Source organism: Pongo abelii, chromosome 5 (assembly GCF_028885655.2).
Source record: "Pongo abelii isolate AG06213 chromosome 5, NHGRI_mPonAbe1-v2.0_pri, whole genome shotgun sequence".
In the NCBI taxonomy this organism is placed as follows: domain Eukaryota; kingdom Metazoa; phylum Chordata; class Mammalia; order Primates; family Hominidae; genus Pongo; species Pongo abelii.
The window spans coordinates 145,508,801-145,534,518 of NC_071990.2; the positions used below are offsets into that span (position 1 = coordinate 145,508,801).

The 25,718-nt window shown below is 42.6% G+C and overlaps 1 protein-coding gene across 35 annotated transcripts in view; it reads right to left on the reverse strand.

Annotated features, from left to right (window-relative positions):
* Positions 1 to 25,718, reverse strand: part of PLAGL1 (PLAG1 like zinc finger 1) — a 120,465-nt gene that overhangs the window by 2,439 nt on the left and 92,308 nt on the right. For 4 of the 35 annotated variants that reach the window (XM_054558262.2, XM_002817440.6, XM_063725025.1 and 1 more), the window contains 5 exons: positions 24,947 to 25,018; positions 22,205 to 22,277; positions 20,833 to 20,864; positions 16,521 to 16,594; positions 5,149 to 5,624 (listed from right to left, as the gene is read on the reverse strand). In XM_054558262.2, the coding sequence (XP_054414237.1) occupies positions 5,149 to 5,300 (152 nt within the window). In that variant the 5' untranslated portion in view covers positions 5,301 to 5,624; positions 16,521 to 16,594; positions 20,833 to 20,864; positions 22,205 to 22,277; positions 24,947 to 25,018. Of the gene's footprint in view, positions 1 to 5,148; positions 5,625 to 16,520; positions 20,150 to 20,832; positions 25,019 to 25,718 lie in introns of those variants that run through there. The other 31 variants (XM_009242314.4, XM_003776933.5, XM_063725028.1 and 28 more) reach the window with 17 other exon arrangements.

The window sequence follows — 25,718 nt, forward strand, 5'->3', positions numbered from 1 at the left end:
ATGTTAATAGTTTTCTCTGGGTCTTGGTATAATCTTCAAAATTCTTTCCTATATTTTCCAAATATATAAACTTTTATAAGTAAAAAAGCAAGCAATACTAAAGCCATAATACATTTTTCACACCTATAAAACGTTTTTTGAGACAGGATCTCACTCTTTTGGCCAGGCTGGAGTGCAGTGGCACGATCATGGCTCACTGCAGCCTCAACATCTTGGGCTCAAGCAATCTTCCCACCTTAGCCTCTCAAACAGCTGAACTACAGGCACACACCACCAGGCCTGGCTAATTTTTTTTTTTTTGGAGAGACAAGGTCTCACTATACCCATGCTGGTCTCAAACTCCTGGGCTCAAGTGATCCTCCCGCCTTGGCCTCCCAAAGTGTTGGGATTACAGACAAGAGTCACCGTGCCTGGCCAGAATGTTCTTAAAGATAACATGTTTTTTTAATGTATACAGATTTCTGAACAAAGTATGCAAGTATTTAAAAATACATGACCATGAAAAATCTTTTTCAGGAAGGGGTTAAAGGGGTCTTTTGTACTCTGGAAACTCAAGTGACTCAATTTGCCTGCTACCCAGAACCACACAAAGCCCCAGTTTTAGGTTATTGTTCCTAGTTCCTATGTTTCTGTTGTTTGAGACAAAAAGTTCAGGCCATGGACATGTAACTCTTAGGAGCCTCTTAAAAAGTCCATCCTTAACCTCAGAAAAGTGTCTAATAGGACCCTCAACATCAGCCCACTGCCTTGCTTTCAGCCTCAGCCTCTGCACGCCGTGAGATCTCACCACTGTCTTGATTTCCTTCATTCAGTGCTTGCCTATCAGCTCTTATCTCTGATTCTGCTGCCTGTCTCCGTTACTTCAAATTTTCCCTCTAAGCCACCTTCGACTTACTTCTTAAAGGTCACTGGTAATTTCATTGGCAAAATTCAAAAAGACTTACTTTCTTCTTTAAATATGAAGCTGCTACTTCTAATAAGAGTTGTAAGTTTGTCTTCAACAATGGCTTCAGGGACAAGCTGTAGTCCGACTAGTCAATTTGGAATTTCAAAATAGCTATTTTATATTTGTGAAGCAAAAATTAGTTATGGAAAGCCATCACAATTCCATCTCTTTCATAGTTCCACTGAATTGCTAACATCTAAACTCAACACTGGCTTTTAAAAACGCAGTGGTATAAGGAAACCCTGAGTTTGTCATCCTTAAGCTTTAAAAAGGTTCATTTTAATAACTAAAACGCAGAGCACTATATGTTAGCATCTCCTATAAAACAGAATCCTTCATTACAACTTGTAGCTTCATATCCCTCAGGGCAGATACCTTCTTTAGGGGTTTTGTCATGAGAGGTTAAAGCTTGTCCTAACTGACAATTTAAGTGCAGTTGTACCCTGTGAGCTTTCACATTAGATACAGAAGATTTTCTAACAACTCATTCCATAAAAGAGATAGGATCTCTTTAAGACAGTATGTTTAAGTCAAAAGTATACCTAATTACACCTTTCAGCCAACATCTGCCCTATACTGTTTATTCCTGCCCCTTTTGTGGAGCCAGAACTGGTGAGGGGTCTACAATAGCAGCTGTTGAGTGGAGGCCCCCACCTAGAGGCCAACTGGAAGCCAGTTCAAAAAATATAAAGCTAATCTGAATCGAACTGTCATTTTCTTAAAAATAAAGTACAACCTCATACCTCCCTCCTCTGTCACAAAAAAAAAAAAAAAAAAAAAGCCTGCTGTGTGCATCCCTTCCCTCCAGTACACCACAGCTTGTTTGCACATAAATGATAACGTGGTGGGTACCATAAGGCAGGGACAGGAACCAATACGATGGGCATCTGAGAAATCAGATTGTGCTGGTGTTTCCATGTTCTAGGTCTATCTAAATAAATGCACAGGTTGGAGAAAGGGTTTTTAGAGCATGTTAGAGGGCAAATAGCCATGTTGTTCTGCAAGATATCCATATGTATATATATATCGCAGGAATAAATATGAAGGGGGGGCTGGCTTACACACTCGGTATTTAAACCCTTTTTTTTTTTTTTTTTTGGCCCAGTACTGGTGAACGGGACCCCATAGCTCTCGGGTCAGTTTGTGCCTCTCTCTTTTCTTTCATTATAGAGGATTTTCATCTGATTTGATTTCATTTATCACCCATGGGTAGATCAATACCAGGTTAACGACTGCACCTGGTTATTTCCTACCCACTCTTTCCTGTCCTACACCTGTACTACCTGTAAGTGGGGTGCAGTCTGACACCCCAGTAGTACTTGAGCAAGACCACTGCCTTCCAAACTTCATTAGCTCCCACACTTCTGAATTTCTTGACTCTTTCCCTTGCCTGTCATCTACTTCTTTCCCTTTTAATTTATCCCTTACTTACTTATGCAACAATCCTGATCTAGAACATTCTCATCCTATAGCTGAAATTACTTCAACAACTTGTTTCTTTCCCTCAGTTTTTCATCTTACTTTATAACCCATGAAAACAGCTTTAGTATGTCCTAGAGTCAGTACCCAATGCCACCATCTTTGGGTATCATCTGGATCATGTCAGTGATCTTAGAATTACTTAGAGGTTGATTGCTCACATTAGGACCTCCAACCTTGCCAAATCATCTTTTCTTGCCTGTTGCTGTCTCTAACTGGTTTCATTATATGCTGTACTAGGACCCACATTCTGTTTTCTGGTTAAGCAAGTCAGTTATTTTTTCCTTCAACCTCTGTTGCCTCATCATCCTTTTTTTGAGATGCAGTCCCACCCTGTCACCAGGCTGGAGTGCAGTGGCTTGATGTCAGCTCACTGCAACCTCTGCCTCTCGGGTTCAAGCGATCCTCCTACCTCAGCCTCCCAAGTAGCTGGGATTACAGGCGTGTACTACCACGCCCAGCTAATTTTTTGTATTTTTAGTAGAGACGGGGTTTCACCATGTTGGCCAGGATGATCTCGATCTGTTGACCTCATGATCCACCCACCTCGGCCTCCCAAAGTGCTGGGATTACAGGCATCATCTTTTTTTTTAAAAGCAAAACCGAAAGCATCCTGCCATCTCACACTCTTCCAGTCCTTTATTATATCACTGCTTCAGGCAAGAGAGGCGAGAGGCAAGAAATGCTGGGGGCTGAGGCAGGGAAGGCAGTTCTTGCATAAAGTACACTGACAGCTTCCCTTTTTGCCTCTCTTTACACCCTTAACTGAACAAACCATTTTCCTTGCTCAGAACAACTACCTTCTAAACATGACTTAAGACTTCTTTTTCAGCGCAGTTTACCATAGTAAATTATTTCTCGGAACATGCGGGGTACTGATTCTACCCCTGTCATACCCAAATACACATATACTCAGGTCCTGCAGTCCACCCTGTGGACCGCGTGTGTATGAAAAGTCAGCCTTCAGTATACACAGGTTTCACACCCTGCAAATACTGTACTTTCAATCTGCATTTGGTTGAAAAATATTTGTGTATAAGCGGACCCGCGCAGCTCAAACTCATGTTGTTCAAGGGTCAACTGTAATCCCAATAGTTCCACTCCACTAATTCTTCTTTTCTAAACATCGATCTCTTCTATGTGTCTCAGTCTTTATCCACAGTTTTAGTGTCCTCACTGTGACTCAGCTGCAGCCAGTGCTGCTCTCATGTTTGGGTAAGGACGCTTACCCTACGCACACGCAAGAAGCTTCATGCAAAACAGGGAGCCTCTGCAACAAAATCATGCACGTGATCGGCACTCAGTACTTCTACTCGTGACAGCTAGAGGGAGGCCCATGTACAGAAGACATTTGAATTTTAAAATATGTAAGCATTTGCAGGCTAATTTTTAAAACCAACTTATTACATTACATTACGTATAACAGTGGTATTCTTAAGGGCCAAGAGCATAATTTCCATCTTTTCAATTCTTTCAAGTGCCTTCCTCCAGGGTCACTCCAAGATTTCATAATGTGGTCTATGGTAATACCAGTTAGATGGAAAATCTCACTTGCTAAAGCCTGGCTCTCTCCAGGCGTTTGTATGTGAACAGTCAAAGTTGAAACTTCAAAGTTTATTTCATGAAATTAAGGGCAAATGGTGCATTTCCCTTAACCAAGTATCAAAAGCAGCATGTGTGAGTGGGCATGCTATGTGTGTGGCTCTGAGTGTGCACAGACACAACACACACCATGCTCATTACCAGTCCCAGTACTGTGCAGCACAGCCACTGCATGTACATGGAGTCTTTCCTGTGATATTAAAAAGATCCACTGGCAGCAGAAACTATATCTAATGTATTCATTTCCCTCATGGATGTAGGTACCTAACAGGCATTCAATAAATAACTTAGATTAAATGTGATTTTTAAAAAAGACTCATCTGCTAAACCAGTGGTTTTTATCCTTTGGTGTGTCATGGATGCCTTTAAAACTGATTAAATGCACATGCTCCTCATCTGCATACCCACCTGAACTCCACTTACTAGGGTGGCTTTCCACCCAAGTTGAGAAACTGTGTTCCAAACACAGGTTTCAAATCAGCCTTCCTGCCACTTCTTCAAATTATTATCTGAGTCCTCTTTCTAGGATACTGAACAAATCATATTTCTTCACTACTTATACACCTGAACGAGACAAACCCTCTCAGACAGAGGTAAGGCCTGCTATACCTGGCTTCCTTCCTGCCTGCACTTTTAGCCTCATCTGCTCCTCATCGGATAGTACCCTCTGTACATGGGTGCTTTAAGGCCAAGACTTATGGCTTTCCCAGAACCTCCTCTCTGCCTCCTCCTCTTTCATTGTGTCACAGCTTTAAGATTGTCCCCATCTGAGAAGCCATCCCAGGTTTCCTCAGGCAGTGAAGAACAACTTCTACCACCTGTATAGCTCTGTCAAAGCAGTGAGGTTGCATTTTAATTGTCTTTTCTTATTTCTCCAGCCATGGGGAGAGGCCTGGTATATTGTAGGTGCATACAAAATCTCTGTTGAATTAACTGACACTGCACAACAAGACTGTTACATAAAACCACAGGAATCACTGGATGCAGATTTAAAGAATCCCTCAAAGGCTAAAATGCATCCATATCCTGTGTCCCTTTCCCTTTGCATCGTGTGGTCTGAGGGCTAGAAAAGCCATTTAAACGTACTTCTAAAAGTGCATACCTTTGCTAAAGCCTCTCACCTCATCAATTTATATCTGGAAACAAAGGCTTTGCCACAGTCAGGCTGCACACACTTGTACGGCCGCTCCCTGGAGTGGGAATAATTGTGAATCGTGAACTTCTCCAGGGTGAGGAACGTCTTGCCACATAACTGGCAGGGGAACGTGGCCATGGGCTTTGCTTCTCACACCTTCCTTTTCAGATGTGCTGACCAAATGCTGTGCCATTTAAGCACAAACAGAACGATGGTGCTGGGCACATCAGCAGAGTCCCTGCAGCTGAACTCCAGACCACGGGAGAGGCGGCATCGTGGGCCTGGTTCTACCCAGACATGGACCTCTCAGCTGTCACTAGCTTTGCTTCCTGCTTTCACACATCCCAGTTTACATGCAGTCTCAAGCTGAGGGGAGAAAGTCTGAGGCACAGGTGCGATTCAGGAGCAGAAAGGTAATCTGCATCACTATAGCTGGGGCATGTCCTGGGTCCCCCGGATTGGCTGTGGAGAGAAGAGGAACAGTTTTCTTGCATTAGCCATTTGAAAACAATGCTTTTCCTCCCTGACTGCTTCAGAATCAACTACCCACAATCAACACATTCCTTTAAATGGTGTTCCTGGAACACAGTTCTCCATGTGAGAGGGCCATCTGCATATAAATCTACACTTGTGGCTTCTCAGAGGGTGAGGAGTCAAGCACTGATGGCCAGTGGAGCACACTTTCCCTCTGACAAGGACAGTTCTTTCCACGGATCCAGTATTATCTATTTCACGTCAGTGTGAAGCTCAGTTGACCATAGAGAAAAACAACAACAACAACAACAACAGAAACCTCCTTCAGTGTGTTCAAGTGTTTTTACTGGTCCATAAACAAAAATCACCGACGCTTATTCAAACCATGGGCTCTTCCTCATCATTCATTGTTGGCATAACATTAGTTGCTTATCACACCTGTTTAAACTTCCAGAGGATAAGAAATAATTTGTATACACCTAAGTTAATTTGTTTGTAAGATTACTCTGCAGAAGGGCTGATATAAACAGAATGTGCGTAAAGCTAATCTAGTCTAGTTGCACTGATGTGGTGGCACAAAGCTGATAGCTCAGGAACCAGCTCGGGCCACATTCAGATTTGTAGGCACCATCCTCTAGTAAGTTCTACTAATCTCTTCCTCTTTTGTTTATGGACCTTTCTTCATTCCCTGGCCCTACCCAGGAAGGCCCATCCAGCTACCTGCTGGTAAGCCACTTCCAGGAGATGGGCCTACTGCCTCCTCAAACCCAACTTGTCTCAAACCCAAATCATTATCATCCTTCTGACTCGGCCAGAGTCATCAAAAACCAGGTTCTTCTTTTTCTACCAATTGGCCATCATTGGAGGAACCTGAAGTGTCTGAGGCTGCATCATGAACAATACTCCACTTACTAGGGTGGCTTTCCGCCCGAGCTGAGAAACTGTGTTCCAGAAATTTACACTTGGAGATGTCTCCTCCTAGCTTCACTCTCAGGACCTGGACCAGCCCCCCACATTTCATCCCTGGACTCTGACAGCAGGTTTCAAATCGGCCTCTACCTGCCACTACCTGCCAGGGTAAAGCCCTGGATCACTACCACCCTGTGCTATTCTAGAGAGAGATTCTCAGGTGGGTAAATGCTCACCTTTCAAGTGCCAATACTTAAAAAAATTAAGAGTACTGTATGCTTAGGTGAAGTACACTTGAGTAGCTTTTGTCCACAGGCCAGCATTTGCTGAACTTAGCCAGTAAGCAGGGCACTTCATGGTAAACTGACCAATTGCAATGAGTCTTTAAAGCCCTCCCTGCTCCTTGCAGTCATTTATTGCCATGTCTCTAGAGTTGCTCTTTATTGTTAAAAGTTAATTTTTACTTACCTTTTTGGTTACTTTCAGATCAGAAAGTATGAGTCTAACTAGATGAAACTTTATTGTAATAACAGTTGAAGCATGTTTAAATATAGCATTATGTAGCACACAGACATAACCAAACACATACTCCTTTTCTAACCAGCAAAAATTCCAGGTAACTCGTAGAGTTCCTCATCTTCTGTTGCAAATGTTTTCAGTGTCTGGACAGAGTTCACAGTACCAAGCAAATACCCCCTCGCCATCCTGCCTCACCCACTTGGAAACTTGAAAGCTGACTTGGGCACTTTTGGTCAGCACTAATCCAAACCAGGGGACACACAGCCCTCCTCGGCCAGCACCTTGGCACCACACCTTCTTACTGACGGCTTTGATTCTAGCAGCACACACAACCTCTGCAATTATGTGTGACTTTAACTGATTACCTGTCCTGGCTCTGCCCAAACCCCTTTACCCCAACCCCTGGTTCCCTTCCAGTATTCTAGTTCATGCCTGAGGCCCTATCTTGAGGAATCCTCAGCAGCCCTGGTCACAAACAAAATAACTCCTTCTAGGAATTCTATTCCGCCTGCCGAGTTTGCTCTGCTAGGTATCACGATCTGTTCTACTTCTCATCCAGCCTAAGTTTGGCCATAATACCGGCCCAGCTATAAAACACACTCATTCACTTAGAATTGCTGTGTGTTCTTTCTAGGTTTATTTAAAAAAAGACTAACACACACAGAGTATGAAGTTTGAAAATGCATCTTTTTCTCTTTCCCTTTATAGCTGAACTCAAAACAGCACTCGTCCCACTTGCCCCTTCAGAGAAGGAGCTGGTTTGTTGGGGAAGGTTTTGTATTTCTCTCACCTACTTAACACCCTGCATATACACTTTTCTCAACTTATCTCAATAAGCTGATTCTCCCCAATTCTTGCTTTATGAGATGACTGGTATGTCCAACAGAACTTTCTGCAACGATGGAAATGTTACAGATGTGATGGCTACTGAGCACTCAAAATGTGCCTCTGAGAAACCGAAATTTTTACTTTATTTAACTTTAATTTAAATTGCCACATAGTGCCAGTGGCTGCTATACTGGATGGCACACGCAGACTCTTGGTATTCCCATCAAAGGAGAGGAAGGCAAGGCTGTGCTTTCCTTGGACACAACTGTGCTACTGATCCAGCCTCAGGTGTTTACCCTGAAGCTATAAATCCAGCCACTTGTTCTGTGAATCCAGTGGAAAGATTCCCCAGTTCAAATTCCAGCTCACCCATGTATCTGTGTGCTGAGTTTCAGTTTCCTCATTTGTGATAGTTACCTGATGTATGTAAACAGGCTGCTGGGACAATCGACTGAGACAAAATGGATCTGAAAGCACACTGTAATCTAAATAAACACCCTACAAATAGGCAGTATTTATGAAACACTGGAATTAAAAGTACTATAGAACCATGTGTCAATGTACAGCTCATGTTCCAACCATTTAGCTACGGATGTAACAGGAAAGAGACACATTCTCTCCCTATGGATACTACACCATATCAATTATACTGGAAAGAAGTGGCAGTGTGGACAACACACGTGCAGAAAGGACACAAGAGGTGGCAAGTAAAATGCCTGCAATCTTTCTCAGGAGATGTAAACCTTGACTCATTGCTTACCAAACACACTAGGAGTACAAAGAAAAAAATAAAGCTTATTCAATTGAAAAACTTTCCCTTTGGCACTGAATGAGGTTTTCCAAATCTCTTTCCAGCCACTTCTTCCCTAGATTCAAAAGGCCAGCACTCATGGACAGCACCCATGCCTACATTTCCCCTGAGCCCTCAAAGATGAATGGGACAATCCGAGCATTAGACATGGCCGTGGTTTAAAGGTGAGGCACATTTCCTCCAACTTCAAGTTTCCCTCAAAGACCAAAACACAAAGTCTCTCATTTTTATGCTTATTTCATGAATATCTTTTCCCAAGGCTTTATCTTGAGTTCCAGGTCTGTGTGTTTAATATACCTAGCCTAATATTAATCGCAAAGTTGGTCCTCAGAACTGTTAGTTATATGATAGTGAACATTCTTTAATTTCTTCAGAGAGTCCTTAATGAACTCAAATTCATAATTGTTAATCACCATATTTCTTCAATATGGGCCTTAGAATACAAATATTTGTTTTCATGATATAATAATAAACTTCTGTAAAAACAAGACTGTCTACCCCAACAGACTATAAACTCTTTGTGGCTGAGGGTCAAAGCTTAGCTGTTAAAAAACAACAACAACAACAACAACAAAAAACTGTGTGGATATATACAACATCTCTCATCACCATGCACTTGATCGGTTCGAAGGCTGTTTACTGATGAGTCCAATCTTTGGTTGAAACCCAATGCACTTTCTGGCCACATCCTTAAGACAACTTATGACAACTTTCTATTATCTGGCAGACCACCAACAATCCTAACAGAACTGACAGAGCAATGGTCCTGATGAGAGTCATTCTGTTCTGTGACTTGACATAGAGATTGCATTTGAGTCTTAAATACGGTGCTATTTCAACACCTGTCACCCTGGAAAGATAGTAAGTCTTACCCCAAAACATCTCAGGACATAATTTTCAGTCCCCTTGATTCTAAAAATACTGAGTGAGTGATACAGATCTGCCAGTATGCCAAAGAAGGCTTGTGCCATCTGCTTCGTTCTGCTCATGTTGATTATTTTGGGGATGAGAGAGGATCAGACGGGAAGAAGAACATATATATATGGTAACAGCCAGGAAAGACCGTGTTCCCAGGGGACAGGGGTATACGAGGGTGGAGGGGGGAGTCAGAACACAACTGTAGTTCCAGGACTTCCCCAATGCTACGTAACACATCATCTAATGGGGCACAACTGCTTTACAACATTCTTAAAATAAACTGTGACTTCTGGCATCTATTTGCATTGTCCTCAGTGACACAATCAATGCAAGGCCCATTTCTGAGAGGAAACTGAATTTCCACTTTTGGTCTTCCAACACGGGTGTTTTTCTCAATATCAGTTCTTTGAAGGACTTTGGTAGCAGTCTCTATCAAAATTTAAAAAGCTATTAGAAATGTCATCAGGAGAAAGATGATATCCAGAACCTCCAGGTAGTCATGGCTGCCATGGCTGCAGACCTCACTCCCATCATGGCCGGAAGGCAAGGCCAAAGATCAATCCACTTGCTGTTTCCTTAAAGTGCTATTTTCTCTCACGCTTCTGGCTTTCTCCCTCCTGGAATGTCCTGGGAACCCTTGTCTACCTGGCAAACTGCTACTTTTCTCTGTCACTCCCAGGCAGAGGCAAGAGTTCCTCCTCCACACGGTCAGGTGTTTACTCAATGGCCCAGTAGAGATCTCCACCTTAATATGTTTGAAGAGCTTTCACTCTAGTTTATCCTCATTGTAGGAAGCACTACCTGCCCTTCTATTCTGCTCTGAGGGAGCCACCTGCTGAGCCATCAGGTTTGTTGCCTATAGATTCTTTTCAGCTGTCACCTTGAGAGACTGAATTTTGTTAACCCAGTGACTAAGCTCTTACTTTCCAAGAAATGAGGCTTAAGATAAACAAGAAAGACAAAGTGAATTATTACTCTAATATTCAGGGAGAAAACTGAGAAAGCTGTCCAGATGATTATGCTACAGCTTTGGAACATCAAATCCACATCCTAGCCAGAACATCTGAAAAGGGACAGGGTGTGTTCTGTTTACAAATAGTGTAATATCTGGTTAAAGATGGCCAACTGAATAAAAGCATGTAGCTCCAGTCTCTCCGAAAATTCTACTAAAACAGTAATAGTGGGATTTTTCTAAAACACAGCCTAATATAAAAGGGAGAAAACACCAAATTTCAGAAGCTGAAAAGCAGGTAAACAAGCAATGATCGACTTGGCCATCCTAAGAAAGCTAAAGTTTAAGCCAGCGGTAAGAGGCAACAAAACAACCTGCTATACCCTGCAGCATCTATCATACATCTCCGCAATTTGGTACAGTAGGTACTGCTGGAAGTGAGGATGGAAACAGGTATGAAAGCAGCAGGTGAAAGTCTGTTAGTGAAGCACTGAGCCCTCCTGACCTCTCCTGATGCCTGCAGTGGGGGTGCCTGCCCTTCCTTCCCCTAGCACAAGTGCTCACTATGGAGACTGTATGAAAGTGGGGGAGTATCCTGACACAGGGTTGTCTAGGCAGTGACCATCTCTTGCTTGGGAGATCAAGAAAGGTGTCATGGAGAAGTAAAAGTTGAAGCTAGCCTACAAGTTCACAACGTGTTCAAGAGGGAGGTGGTCTATTTCAGGCCAAGGGAATGAATCCAACCACTTGGAGAATAAGTGGTTCAGTAAGACTGGAATACAGGTGCAGATGTGGGCAAAGGAGAAAACAGGCTAGAGAGACGGAGAATCGTGAAGGGTCCATTCTACAAGGGGAAGGTGGGCTTTTTTGTCGTAAATTGTTTTTAGCAGATTGATCTATTTAATCAAGTCCAGCCACAAACTCTTGAATTTATGTGGAGGTGCAGTGAGGAGGGTGGGAAGAGAAGAGGTAGAAATAGGGAGAGAATGCCAATAAAATGCTATGAGGAATGGGAAGAGGCAGTGGGAAAAGCCTCAGCCTGTGAATGTGAGCCTCAAAGGGCCACAGAAGACTGACAAAACCAAACTACCAAGGAAAAAACTGACTACCAAGGAAAGGATGACCCAGGTGCTCACCACCAGGGAGCTGGGCAATGGGGACCCATCAGAAGCAGTGGACTTGCCACCAGATTTCACTTTTTGATGGTAACTCTGGCAGGGACGTATAAGACATGCTGGAGGGTGGTGGGCTGGATAATGAGATCATTGAGGCTTCTGCCAGATCTCAGAAGAGAGAACACAGGCCTGCGCAAGGAGAGGGGGCAGGTTCCAGTGACACTCTGTAAACAAAATAACCGGATTAGGACTGAGGTTAGGGGAAAGAGGGAATGGTGGTGGCAGAGAGAGGTTTTCTTCTGCATCCCAGAAGAAAAACTCAGCAAAAAATAAGCATTAGGAGTTCATTTTTAGACACGCTGAGCTTAATGGTGCCTCACGGGCATTCGGGCCAGCAAAGGAGACATACAGCGTGGAGTGGCTGAGGAGCTCTTCTAGGGAAGCGGATGCCTTTCTGAACCTAACTTATACAGGCGACTTTATAAGTTACTCTGAGCTTTCCATGAGTGGCCTCAAATCCTGTCAGTGACTCACGTGTTCAACCTTGATCACCAATGTTTCCCTCCCAGAGTGGTTTGGTCAAGTGGGCTAGCCCTGGGGGTAAGGAGGAATTTGTTTTCTTTATGGCAGGCTGCAGCTAGACTGAGACTCCCTTAGGCCATCTACTCTGCACTGTAGCCTGGATGGAACCAGGCTTGTGGGGGCATGGAATTCTCAGAGCTCCAAAGACAGAAGCAGCCTTCTGCCTCAAAATCCCCCCAGCTCCTCTTGGATAAGATGGTCCACTGACAGGCCTATGGTGATAAAAATGAGCAAAATGAGAATTAAGTCTGAGTTCAAAAACTTGATAAGATGTTGCTAAATAACTTCTAGATGGTAATAGTACAAACAAGATCCTAATAAACAAACAATCCCAAAACAAGAATCTTTTGGTTACCTCATCTACTAGAAGAAGGTAGGCTTTTTAAAGATGGGAGTTTTTCTTTGCTATAATTTATTTAGCAGATTGAAGATATCTAACCTATTGAGTCAAGGCTAGCCCCTGACTGCGTCTACATGGAGATGGAGTGAGGTGGTAGAGGTAGAGGATGCCAATAAAACATTCTCAACTGAAACAGGAAGAAGTCCAGAGAAGCAATGGAAAAGGCAAGAGCCCATGAATGTGAGCCTTGGAGAGCCACAGAGGACTGAGAGATGCTGAACTACCAAGGGGGAAGGGATGACTCTGATGAGAAGGGAGCTGGGATCTGTCACCACAGAAGTGCTTCATCTCTCACAGGTCTGGGGCCACTTCCACCACTGGCCTTCCTCATCCACACAGCACGGAAGCAAGGGGCTGGGACAGCCAGGATCCCCACGAAAGGGCCAAAGGCCTTCTTCCAGATGGGTCATCCAGTATAGTACCCACCAGGGGGAAAGGAGGAAAAGAAATATTGTTGCAGACTCTTGGATCTTTGACATACCTCCTCACCTCTCCCCACCATACGCATTGTATTTTTAAATAGAAACATTCACAAAAAAATAGACAAATGTCTACAAGTAAGTAAAATAGATGTGTGCATTGAGAAAGGCAAGGGTTAAGTCCAGGCCTGGTTCTCAAGCTGAGATGGGACTGCCTTGTTTGAAGAGGACTATTTATGAATGAAGACTCTCAGGAGCCTGGTGGGGGGTGAGGGGTGGAGAGCAACTCCCGAAATCCAGACAAGAGCCTTTGGTATTAGGGGAAGATTTTCTAATTGTTACAGTCAGGAATGGGGATCATTCCTTTATGATAGCTGAAAATACATCCCCCTCCTCACTTCCTAGAAACCTTGAGTCTCACCTTTAGGCCCTTTTAGGGTCTGCTTCTATAGCTGATGGCGGTGATCTCTTTTCCTGGGACTCTAAGTGTAGGACATGGAGGAACCAGAACTCTAATTAGCAGCAGGACCTATTATTTTTCCAATAAGGTTACCATTCAAGGGAAAGAAAAGCCTGTTTCTTTCTCAGGAAGTGTGTGAGGATATAGGCTCACATTGAGAAGAGAAATGTGAAAAGCATATTAGTTACATTGACCATGGGATGCCCGGTTTGTGAGTTAAAATCACCGGAATGACCTTGAAGGATCTGAGATCTAGAAAGGATGCTCAAGACTTGGGTGGACTGTTTGATCCTAAAATAACATATCACTAAATAAACAGAAAAAGGCCTTGAAGTACAGATAACTACACGGCAGCAGGGTATCTTGACAGTGGATTTATAGATGACCTCATTTTCTATTTTTTGAATATCTGTACTTTCTAAAGTTTGATAATGACTACTTAGGCTGAGTCTAGGAGGATACCCGGTTGACAAATGGAGGAGGCATATTGCAGAGGCAGAGGGGAGAACAGAGAAGAGCTCGGAGTCATGAAGCAGCATAGGGCATTGTGGAACACGCGGTGCAGGCTGGCTGGGATAGGCAGGAGAGGGGCCTGTGTCAGAAAACCAATAACAGGGATAGTGCACCTGGCAGGGAACACTGGGTTTATCCTACAGGGAACTGGGAGCCAGTGAAAGTGAGGATGTCCCATCTACAGATGAATTGCAGAGAGGAAAAAATTACATATAATCACTTATCCCTCCCCCATGGGTAACTCAGTTACCTGGAGAGAACAGCAGATTGAAAGGTACTGTTCTGAAATGCTAACTGGTTCTTTTTACATGAGATGAACCCAAGACCAAATCGGATTACCCTAGACACAAATTTGATGGGCAGTTTTAAAGTAACGTGCAGTATTTTTTTCAAGCTCGATGTAGAAATATCCAGAACTTATAGTAAACTGTGTACATGCATGGTTATGTGAGAAAAATGAAGCTGCTGCACCTGTTCCAAAGCTCACTCTACTTCCTCCAGAAGCATGCCTGTCTGCCTCTCGGGACACAGGCTGTATTTTATTAGACACAATTATTTCAAGAAGCTTGAGAATTTTCTCTTTGCCTTTCCATGTCATGTCCAATAAATTCAAAGGATGCAAAGCAAATTGTTCATCCAGGAATAGTTAATTTGAGAAATAAAAATATTTATCACTGGTCCTTTAAGATTATCCTGATTCTTGATTTTTTCTTTTTAAACTGATTAACATTTCATCGGGTTTCCATTTTAAAAGAAAATGGCACTGAAGAGACATGGCAAGTTTTCCAAGCGACAACACTGGCTTTTCTGAAAGGGGAAAGGAATGTTAAGGAAATGGGGGAGAAAGCTTAAAAAGAGTGGAACACTAGCAAGCAGGGCCTCTTCTCCTTTTCACCTTAAGTCTTTTTTCTCTCCCATTCACAGCTTTAGGTCCTTTGTTTGTTTAACAAACCATTACAATCATACCCAGTTCAATGGGGGAGGAATGTGAACTCTCTGAGTAGCTGTCCTTGCAATCCACATGTGTGGTCCATCCCCCAGCTCATCCGCAGGCAGCTTTCATGTGCTGCTCTGCGCTCCCCGTCGCCCCGGAGGCCGGCACCTTGCTCACAATAAGCCTCAATTTCCCACCGCTGCCTGTTCGCGGCTCCTCCCCAGCAACTGAGAGCAATGTCTCAAGTGGCTCTTCCTCCCCTGCTTGCCTTGCAATCATACTGTCCACCCTGCTTTGGCTGGCCCCCTTCAGCTCCTGAGACAGACAAGGCCTGCTGTGTTAGCCACCCCCCACCTGTTCGCAGCCCATGGACTCGCCACTGAATACTGGGCAGACACATTCCAGGATCTTCCTGGCTAGCACTCCTAGTCTTCTAATGTCAGGCGCACTGTAAACAGAAGATACAAGCAAGACGCTCCCCCACCCCACCCCAACTCCCACCCCTAACTAGAACTGCTAGTGCCTCTCTCAGGTCCTAGTAGATATGTTGGCCCTGTTGGGATTAATTTCAATTTGTCAATAAATCAAAATATTTAGTGACAATATTGTATTTCAGTAGGAGTCAGAATACTATTTAATAAACTATTTCAGTTGAGCTCATAAAGCTCTCTCATGCTATTCCAATAATTTCCATCTCACAGCCCTAAGAGACAGCTAGAAAGGCATCATTGTCCCCATTTGACAAATGAGGAAACTGAGGCTCAGAGGATTTAAGTTTACTGCCCATAAGCATGGACTAATGAGCAAGTAATACACTGTCCTAAGCAAAATGCCTAGCACAGAGTGAGTGCCCCAAAGGCATTAGCTTCTATTAATATCATTATTGGTGATGATGATAATGATGATGAACAGAGGTTGCTCCCAGGTGTTCTGAACTAAGCCAAGTGCTCTTTCAACTTACGCTTTGCCATCCCTTCTAGCCACACTGTCTACATGAGCAGTGAAGTTCAGCAACAGCTTTACAACAGTGTGTTCAAATAACGCCTCAGGAAGTATGGCTGGATTGCCTCATGTGGCTGGGATGTGACCAGCATCTTTCCCAGGCTTATCTTTCAGTCGACATCTGCCACAAAGACAGGACAACCTCTTACACATCTTATGTACACAAGTTAGGAGTGTTGGCAGGGGCAGCTTTCTTCTTTTGAACTGACAGGGTTGTCAGCAGAAAATTCCATAGATCTATGTGTATTACTAGGCTGTGGATGTGGGACAGCAGAGGTCATGAAAAGTTGCCAACTGCATCATCAAATTCCCTGAAACACATGTGCGCTGAGCTTTAACAAATGAAAGGGCTAAAAGAACCCTGTTCTCGGGGATTTTGCAGTTTGTGGAGGAAATGTGTTTATTTTCCACTAGAACCTTTTTGAAGTACCCTGAACCTCCAGCATGTTCTTGCCTATGATGTGTTTCCAAGCAATCGTTAATAAACATGCCCAACTAGAAATAATCTTAAAACATGCGCACCTACTGAGTGACAGGGAACATCTGCTGCGAGGCAGGGACCGAGTCCTCCCAGAAGTTTGTCTGAAGATTCAAACCTGTGAGAAGAGACCTTGTACATCGTCAGGGAATGAAGCTAGGAAAACATTCCTCCATTATGTTACCCCCTGAACTTCACTTCTAGAGCACACACACGACTGGCGATGTGCACAGGAGATTTTCTAGTGTTTTTTCATGCATTTTAATAGATGATCTTTAAGCACTCATATCCTTTGTCCTACTTGCAACTGGATTAAGAAAAACTCTCAATTTTCCCCTGCTTTATGCAAGTGGGAAAAAAAGAACACGTGAAATGGCTTACATAATATATTCAAAACAGCACTCAGAGGAAATGGTATTTTTTAAAACCAACAGTATTAAAATACCATAAAACAGGTATGCAAATCTATGCAATAACAGAACCTAAAACAAATTCTGAATTGAAAGAAAGTCAGCAAATAACCAGTTGGCACTCAACAAAGGAGAGTCATATAAACAAAGATTTATCAAATTTGCAGTGCAAGAAGGTTGAAGTCTCCAAGTTGAATATTGAATTAAATGGTTACTAAACTTGGCTATGCATTAGAATCAGCATGGAAAACTTTTAAAAATACAGATTCCTGGGTGGCCACAGGGCAAATCAGTACAGACTAAAACAGCATCACTGGGACCCCAAGAATTTACGTTTTTACCAAATCTACAGAAGCCAAGTCTACAGCCAGCTTTGTGCCACTGAACCCTGATGAGCATTTGGAAACCAGCATTTCCTTTCACCAAGTAATTATCAAACTTGGCTTCTTCCTACCAAGGCTATTCCAACCAATTGATCCTCTTACAGAGAAAGCTTTTCAGGATTTTCTTAACTAGTACAAAGGCAAATCTGTTATGGAACAAAGCCAATTAATATCTCGCCTAAGTGATTTATTCACTTGCCTATTTTCTTCTGTGAATTTGATCAAAAAGGCTATGTCCATTTATTTTGTATGAGAACATCCTTTTAAGTTAAAAACAGAAAAATCGAGGCCATTTTTGGACAACTGTTTTTAACGATAATGCATCACAATACAGGAAAATACTGGAGGTGAGCAGGTTATTTGTCTGAATCATTTAGGGAAATTGTTTCCAACATATTCCTTGTTTTGCTTGTATGAACACAAATCATCTTCATGGTCCATCTCTTTCCTCAAAATGCTCAACATTTATTGTGCTGGTTTAATTGGGTGGTCTCCAAAGGCTTGTATAAAAATTTTTTTGAAAGAGCTTTAAAAAGACATTAAAGCAAAAGAGTAAAATTCTTCCGGATGATTCTTCCTTTGCACCTACCCATCTCACAAACGGACAATACCAATTTATGTATTCAAAGAGGCAGGGGTTCTTCTGCTTCCCAGGAAAGGGTGCACATAACGTGAGGTACGCAAACCAGGCAGTGAAGTAGCTTAGCTTCATTGTCAAAATATTCAAATTATCACAAAAAGAAAGCGATTCCTTTCTGAATTCAACAATACTCCTTGGCCTCCGAGGGCTCACACAGGAGCTTATTCTTAAGCTGTTCAATGTAAGCAGCACTCGTGAAAGAGGAGAACTCTGGCAGGGAGGAGATCAAATCCCTCAGCTTTTCCCACCTGCCATCTCTGCGCCAGTCTAATGCTTAAATAGTTAACAATGCAACAGAGAGCCCAAGGCAGGCCCGGCCTGGGGGGAAAATCATGTGCGGTATATGACGATTTAATAAAGCAGAGAAGAGACAGGAAAAATAACACATCTCAGTTTGACAGGATGCTACTTGCAGATTGCTTTTCAGGTCAGAATTTAGATTTCTAAAGCAGAGGGAAAAAAGGGTTTTCATACGTCAATTATTCTTTTTTAAGTGTGTGGTTAAAAATGACCCTATAAAATTAAACAATTCTAAAGATAAATGTTTCCGAGTTCCAGAGTAACAAGAAGAATTACATTTTTCTAGGAGTGAAGACTGGCAGATGGTAAACAGATTAGTTAATTGTTTTAAATGAAGGGGGAAATATTTTTTGGAAAGTTTGTTTATTCGTTGATGACAAAAACCAAACTTTCATAGTGTATGAGTTCCAGGATGTGTTTTTGCTGTCACAATATGTTTTTCTAGGCATTTGCTTCTGAGAACAGCATTTAAGAACCCGTCTTTTTCTCTCTTAATGAACTGGTTTAGCCGCCTGCTGGGCATTCACTGAAACCCACATTGAACAAAGGGATTTCCTTCCAGTTTCAGCTCATTCACTTCTAGCGACTCCTGGTTTTACTTAAGCAAATTCTCCAAACTGACTTTTTTATTTCTAATGATTTGAGTGGGAAAGAATTGGGCAACCCTCAAACACTGGGAAGTCTGCCCTGGTTTTCAGTGAAAGAATCCTCTAGGCTGAAGATGTACAAGGTTTGTTTTTGAAAAGCCTCTCAAATGTGTTTTATTTTATTCTCCAGATGGAAAGGAGCCCACCTGATTTGGTAGATTACAGACAACTAAATCTTATTTCAGCAAGATGGATTATGGTGAACAATGAGATTATATCTTTGAAATGAAGCCTGAGTGGGATATTTAGATTCACCTCCAGGCAATGATGTCATTTTAAAGGTGACACTGGGGGGCATGGTATGAAGGGGTTGCTGGAAGTTGGAATAGAGTTATGGGCCTGGCAGCTGGTCTTCTACCTTCTCACATTATACGTGATCTCCCTGGGGGACCCCATGCACAACCCAAGGTTACAATTACTCCTTGAAGTCAGAAGCCTCCCAAATTTCTATCTTCAATCCTGAACTTTCTTTCAAATTCCAGACTAATACATCTACCTCCCTCCCGCAGCTCTCGGGATACCTTGCAGTGCCCCTTCAAGGTCACATGGTGGGGCTTCAAACGTTAACCCACAGACTTGCTCCTCCTCCAGCACTGCCTGTTCTAGCTAATGGCACCGCTGTGCAATAGCCATCAGAGCTCCCGGATCCTCACCAGGCGATGGCTACTGTTTTAAGAACTTTACCTAATACCTTCAACAACCGCATGAGTAGGTAGCATTAACCCTATTTGATTAATGGGGAAATTAAGGCTTAGAAGTTACGCTGACTTGCCCATGACCCTACAGCCAGCAAGCAGTTAAGCTGGGCCGTGAATCCAGGGTGTGTGTCAAAAGTCAACCTCTTCCCATGTCATCTCCCAGCCTCTCCAAACTTAGAAGCTCTGCAGTCTAGATTGTTCTCAGAGATTAAGCTTTACAACTTTATTGTCTCTCAAATCTGTTTCCTTCTCTTAATTCCCATAGCTACCTGCTGTTTGGGTGATGTTTTGCCTTTATTAGGGCCTCCAAATCAGCATAGCACGACAACTCTGGAATTTTACTTTGTTTGAATTCCCAATGATTCTCCTTTCTAGCTCATTTAAAACAGGTGGCAGGCTTTGTAATCCCTTGTATTTTCATCCAGCTGAAGACAGAAGCATTCTGAAGAAGTCTGTCTTTGTTAACAATATCTAAACCCAGAGAAGAAATTCTGCTGGACTTCCGGGGGGAGAGAAGGAGAAGCAGAGGAGAAGCTGCCAAAATGACCCTCTCCCTTCCATCCCCCCATGGCCAACCCCCCACCCCTGGGCCTGATAAGGAGATATGTCAGTCCCCAGCAAGAGAGGCCCTGGCACCCCTCTGTTCCCTAAGGCAATGAGTAGAATCCTTGAGAAGACAGCTACGTGAAGAGTATGCCTCGGGAGGCCAGACCTGAGGCAGGAGGTTTCCAGCCCTCACTGGCGGCCCTGGGGCAGACAGCTACAAGGATTCAATAAATCACTACTTTGATAAACTGAAGGTCAGAGGTGGGTTCCTCATCTTCCAGAGGCCATGAAAATCTCCAGGTCCTAGGACACACTCCATGGGGGAAGGGGAAGCACCTAAATCTTACTGACATGAAATTTTCCTCTAGGTTGGCAGAACGGGGACTGGAGTCCGTTTTCATTATGGGGAATGAAAACAGTAATGCTTCTTGCATAGTTGACACTCTGAGGTGAAATGCGGATTTGTGGGGCACCTCAATAAAGTGCAGAATCTTAGAACAGTGCATATCTGTGCTATAGACTAGCTACAACTGCTGGAATCGGAGGCAATCTAGTTTTCAAAAAAGGCCACCACCGCTTCATTAGAGAGAGGACCACGGACTCTGCATAGGCTCTGGTGACCTAGGGCGGAGGGGCGGGGTGGCGGGGAGGGCAGCAGGCTTATGCTTAAAACCCCTGAGGCAGATAGAGAAGGAAGGAAGGAAACAAGGGCAGATGTTAGAGTATACTCACAAGATTAACTCCTCTGATTCCTATGCAAATACCTAGAAAGGGAGAGACACACAAAGTTATCTTTAAGGTCTTTATCTTGAGCTCTGAATTGCTAAAACAAACAAAAACACCCAAATAGGGGGGGAACGGAAGTCTACTTGGAAGAGGAAAGAGAGCAGCTGGTGCTGCTGGAGTCATGAGATCCAGGACACCCCCGTTTCCCAAGCCTGGATGTGCCTCCCAGGGTAGCATGCTGGCACGGAGCGGGATGGCTGATTTCCATAAGATGGAAATGATTGCATGCTGGAAACTGAGATGCTTTAGGGGAGAGAAGATTCCTAACCCAAAAGAAAGGATATAAATCTTTAATGTGTCAAATTTGTTAACTGTAAGATGTTGTAGTAATGGTCAGTACTTGCAGCACCAAATGGGCACGTCTAAGGGGTCCGGGCTTTGAAATCAGTCATGTTATCCAAACAAATTCCACTTGAGTTCCGTGGCTGAATGTCTGAGACCTTCAGAAGAAGCTTAAAAAGACCCTGCTGGAAACTGAAGAGGATTTTAGATACGCCAAAGATGTGCCGGCCATTACGCAGAGACTAGAACTTTTAGTGCTGAGAGCTCTGGCTGGGAGAACCTCACATTCCTAAGAATCAGCAACCAAGGGACCCCATTTTTCTGCCAAACAGGCACACTATTAAATCTGATGGGGATGTCAAGGGGGAAGATGACCTGGGAAAGGAGTTGCCCGGGGAGCAAGTGCCCTGTTGCAGAGGCAGAGATTGCCAAGATGGTCTCCTTGGGGTTTGAGGCACAAAGCTCCCTCTATCTATTTTAGTTATAAGGAGGTGGGAATGCTGTGTTAAATTGTACCCAAGAAGATAACTCACAAGGCAAGGAACTTGGAAGCTAGAGTGTGTTGGGCAAGTAAGCAGAGGTTGCTTGCTTTACCAAAAGTGGGGCTGCTCTGGTCTCACAAGGGTCTAGCCTTGGTTGGCACATGCTTCCCTTGTCACACCAGACAGGTGAGACCAAGAAGGGAAGACAGAAAGACACCCCACCACTTAACATGGGCAACTACCTACAGGAGGCTACTTTCCAATCTGTGGTGCCCAGAAACTTGGCAGGGATAGGGGGGTTGCATGGGGAAGGATGCTAGAGAATGGAGAACCAGTTCACTCTATTGGCCCAAACTCAATTTTCATGTGGCTTCCTTTAAACAAACCACAAGCTTAGTAAGTCAGTTAGGTCAGTGTAGAGAGATATTTCCGCATGCTAGAGGCAGATCCATATTGGTTCCCCAGTCTGTTTTTGGACGCTTCCCCTTCATTCTAATCACAATACTGCTGCCAGCCTGATTCTTCTAACATGCAAATATGTTCCTGTCACTTGCCTGTTTGGAATTCTTCAATGGTCCCACTAGGTTTCTGTCGACTGCAACGAAAAGTCTTGTCTAATCAGAACCACTGAAAGTTTTTAATCAGGAGAGCAGTATGTTCAGGCTTGTATTATAGAAAGAAACTGAGAGAGCAGACATACAGATTATCCTCCTGGATTTATCAGTTATATACATTAAAATGGCCAAACAGTAATTCAAATAGCAAAACAAACAAAAAACCCAACTGTGCACACACACACACCAAAAAATAAGTACAATAACTGAACTCTGAAGTTCAGTATAAAACTGTTCACAGAGCATTCTAAATCTTCCCTGACTCAGAACAACATCTTCATGCACTCTGATTTGAACATGTGGGGCAAATGAGAACCATTTTAGGGAAACAACATAAGATGACTATGATCTTAATGTGGTTTCAATTTACATGGTGATTGTGTGTTTTATGAACTGCCTCTAATTCCTACTGCTGGAACAAAAAGGGAAAAGTTACCTTGGTAAACGCCACATCATGGATCAATTAAGTTATTCCCCAAATAAAGTATTCTTTGTTATAGTATAAGCATGCATAATTTCTAGCATTTTAAACATTGATAGAGAAATGTATTTTCTTTTCTAATTTTAATATTTAACACTCCTATGTTATGATCCCCGACTCCCTTCATCCCCCACTGCTTTCATTTTAATTTTTTGTTTGTTTGTTCATGGAGGGAAGTAAGGAAATTTTAATGATATTCCTTAGATAATACATTTTCTTACCTAAAAGTGGTACAATAATGGGTTTTACTCTACCTCAGTCCACTATGCGGCATGCACACTCTACTTAATACTAGGTTGTGTTCCTACAGTTAGTTAAAAAACCAACCAGCTGGTAGTATTTTTTTAGATCCAACCTAAGAAAGACAGTGTGGTCTAGTGTACAGGGCACTGGCTTTGGAGTCAGATAGGTCTAAGTTCGAATGCTGGCTCTGCTACTTGGAAGGTGTGTAACTAGGTAAGTTGCATAGCTTCTCTAAGCCTCAGTCTCCGTCACCATAAAATGGGGATATCTATATATCTTGCAAAGCTGGTCAACGATTATGCATAGCACATGTACATATAGAGGCAAAGTACATGTACGAAGTAGATGTGGCCTGTGAATAAGTGTTAGGGCCGATTTTACACGATGGGTAAGCTCACAATTAGGAAACATGAATAACTTTTTTTGGAGTAATATATATATAAAATAGAAAGTCAGAGTATAAATAATGGATTCACTTCAATCATGTTTCTTTAATGTGGATCATCATGATACAATTCCATCTCCTAGAATGTGTTTATAAAATAAATTTCCATTATCCCTGTGCTTTCACATTTTCTCACATATTTGAGAAATTCCTAGATTCTTAAGCAGTGTAATCCTATTTACTGTGCTTTTAATGGCAATATCATGTTTGAGAAAACAGTTATAAATGGGCCTGGCATGAACTAGTCCTACAGGTGCCATAAAGTTACCCAAATGGTATAATGAAGTGATGAGGGTATTTGGGGATTCTGCTACATTTTTTTCCTTCTGAACGTGTTGGTGGGGGTAGTAGACTAGTTTTAATTAGAATCGTTTGGAGAACAGGAATCCAAGCACACGACCTAATATTCTCCTAGTTAGCCTTCCGCCTGAGGCAGCTGTGGACAGCCTTCCTAGAAGTCAGTCTCAAGATAAAGAATAGAGCGGGAAGTGGTTTATCTAGTGGGAGGTTTGCGGGGGGAATTGAATGTAAGATGGGATATAAGAAAACTTACAAAGAGAACTGGAATTTTTAAAAAATACACCATTATGACCATCAAGGACATTTTGCAAAAAAAAAAAAAAAAACAGTCTGGAGAGAGGCCAAGAGTTATGGTTAAGCAACAGCACTGCAGCTGCAAAACAAGCGAGGGCTGCTTTAGGGTGACATGGCCTTGAACCTAGAATTAATGTATGTGACAGGGAAAAACAACAAACATGTTAGATATGAAATTTAAGGCTGGGATTTGGAATCATTATCTTGAAATAGGCAGTTCAAACGAATCCTAATCTTTACATGAGTGGTAGAAAATAAGAAATAAAAACTTCTGATGTATAATGGGGACACTGCCAACCATGAATTCCCTCAAATAAACACTGGATTGAGCGACATAACCTATTTCACAACTCTAGAAAATTTGGCAAGCTGAGAATCATCTCATATTATGATTTTAGGAGAGTGGTTTAGAGACTCTGAATTGTAACATATGTTACATTCTGGATATCTGATTCTAAATGGTGGACCCTACCTCAGTTTTTTCCCCCTAATATTTCTTTAAGATAAAACCATTTAAAAACATCTTTTTAAAATATAATAGAAACAGATCACGAAGTTTCTAGTGAGCAAGTCATGATAAGTAAAAATCAACTGTACAATGCCCATGATTTCTAATTTAAGTCAAATAAATAGCAATGATCGTTCTTAGCATGTCCTCTCGAATTTTTAGAGTGAAAAACAGGCTTTCATTAAGTCCACATCTTAATCCCCCAACCTTATTTTCCCCCTCAAGGCCTAAGTTCCTCAAATGTAAATTCTCTCACAAAGTCTTTTCTGGGACATAAGCCCCTCTACTGTGGAGGAGGCGAAGGCTCTGGTTTGTGCTGTAATGCGAGGAGAGAATGAGAATACAGAGCCATGACTGATGGCAGGAGCGCTGGGGGGCAGGAGTTGGAGGGTTCCGCATAGACGTATTTACCTTTCTAAGTGAGGTACAGATGAGTTTCAGATGTGACACGAGGCAGCAGCCACATTAGACGTGACAGCAATCCTAAAGAAAAAACAATATCAAAAGTTAAAAAAAAAAAAAAAAAGCATCAAGAAAAAACACATTGGTACTATGAATGCTGACATCTACCTAATCAGAATATGAGTTCAAGGATACCAGGGGTCAAAAATCTCTCTCCATCAACATGCTGTGCTATAATGCCATATCCCAGCATTCCAGAGGCACACATTTAAGTCCTTAAGGGATCTTTAGTTTTAGAGAGGCTATACAGTGATGTGGTTAAGACCACAGTAGGGTGCCAGAAAGCTTAGATTCCAATCTTGGTGCCACCTGGAGCCACTTAGCGACCTCGTGCAATTGGTTTTCTCTCTCTACCTCAGCTTCCTCTCCTGTAAAATGGAGATAACGATTACACCCACATCACAAGACCCTTTTGAGAATTAAATAAGCTAATTTGAGATAAATGCTTGACACTGTCTGGTAAGCAGAGAGTATTCATGTATTTGTATTTATTTTTCAGAGACCCCCAAGAAAAAATACCTCACAGCCTCAAGCAGAAATTACAAGATAATCATGGCTGGGCACAGTGGCTCACGCTTGTAATCCCAGCATTTTGAAAGTCCAAGGCAAGAGGAATGCTTGAGGGCAGGAGTTTGAGACCAGCCTGGGCAACATAGCAGGACTCAATCTCTACCAAAAAAAAAAAAAAAAAAAAAAAAAAAAAAAAAAAAAAAATTTAAGA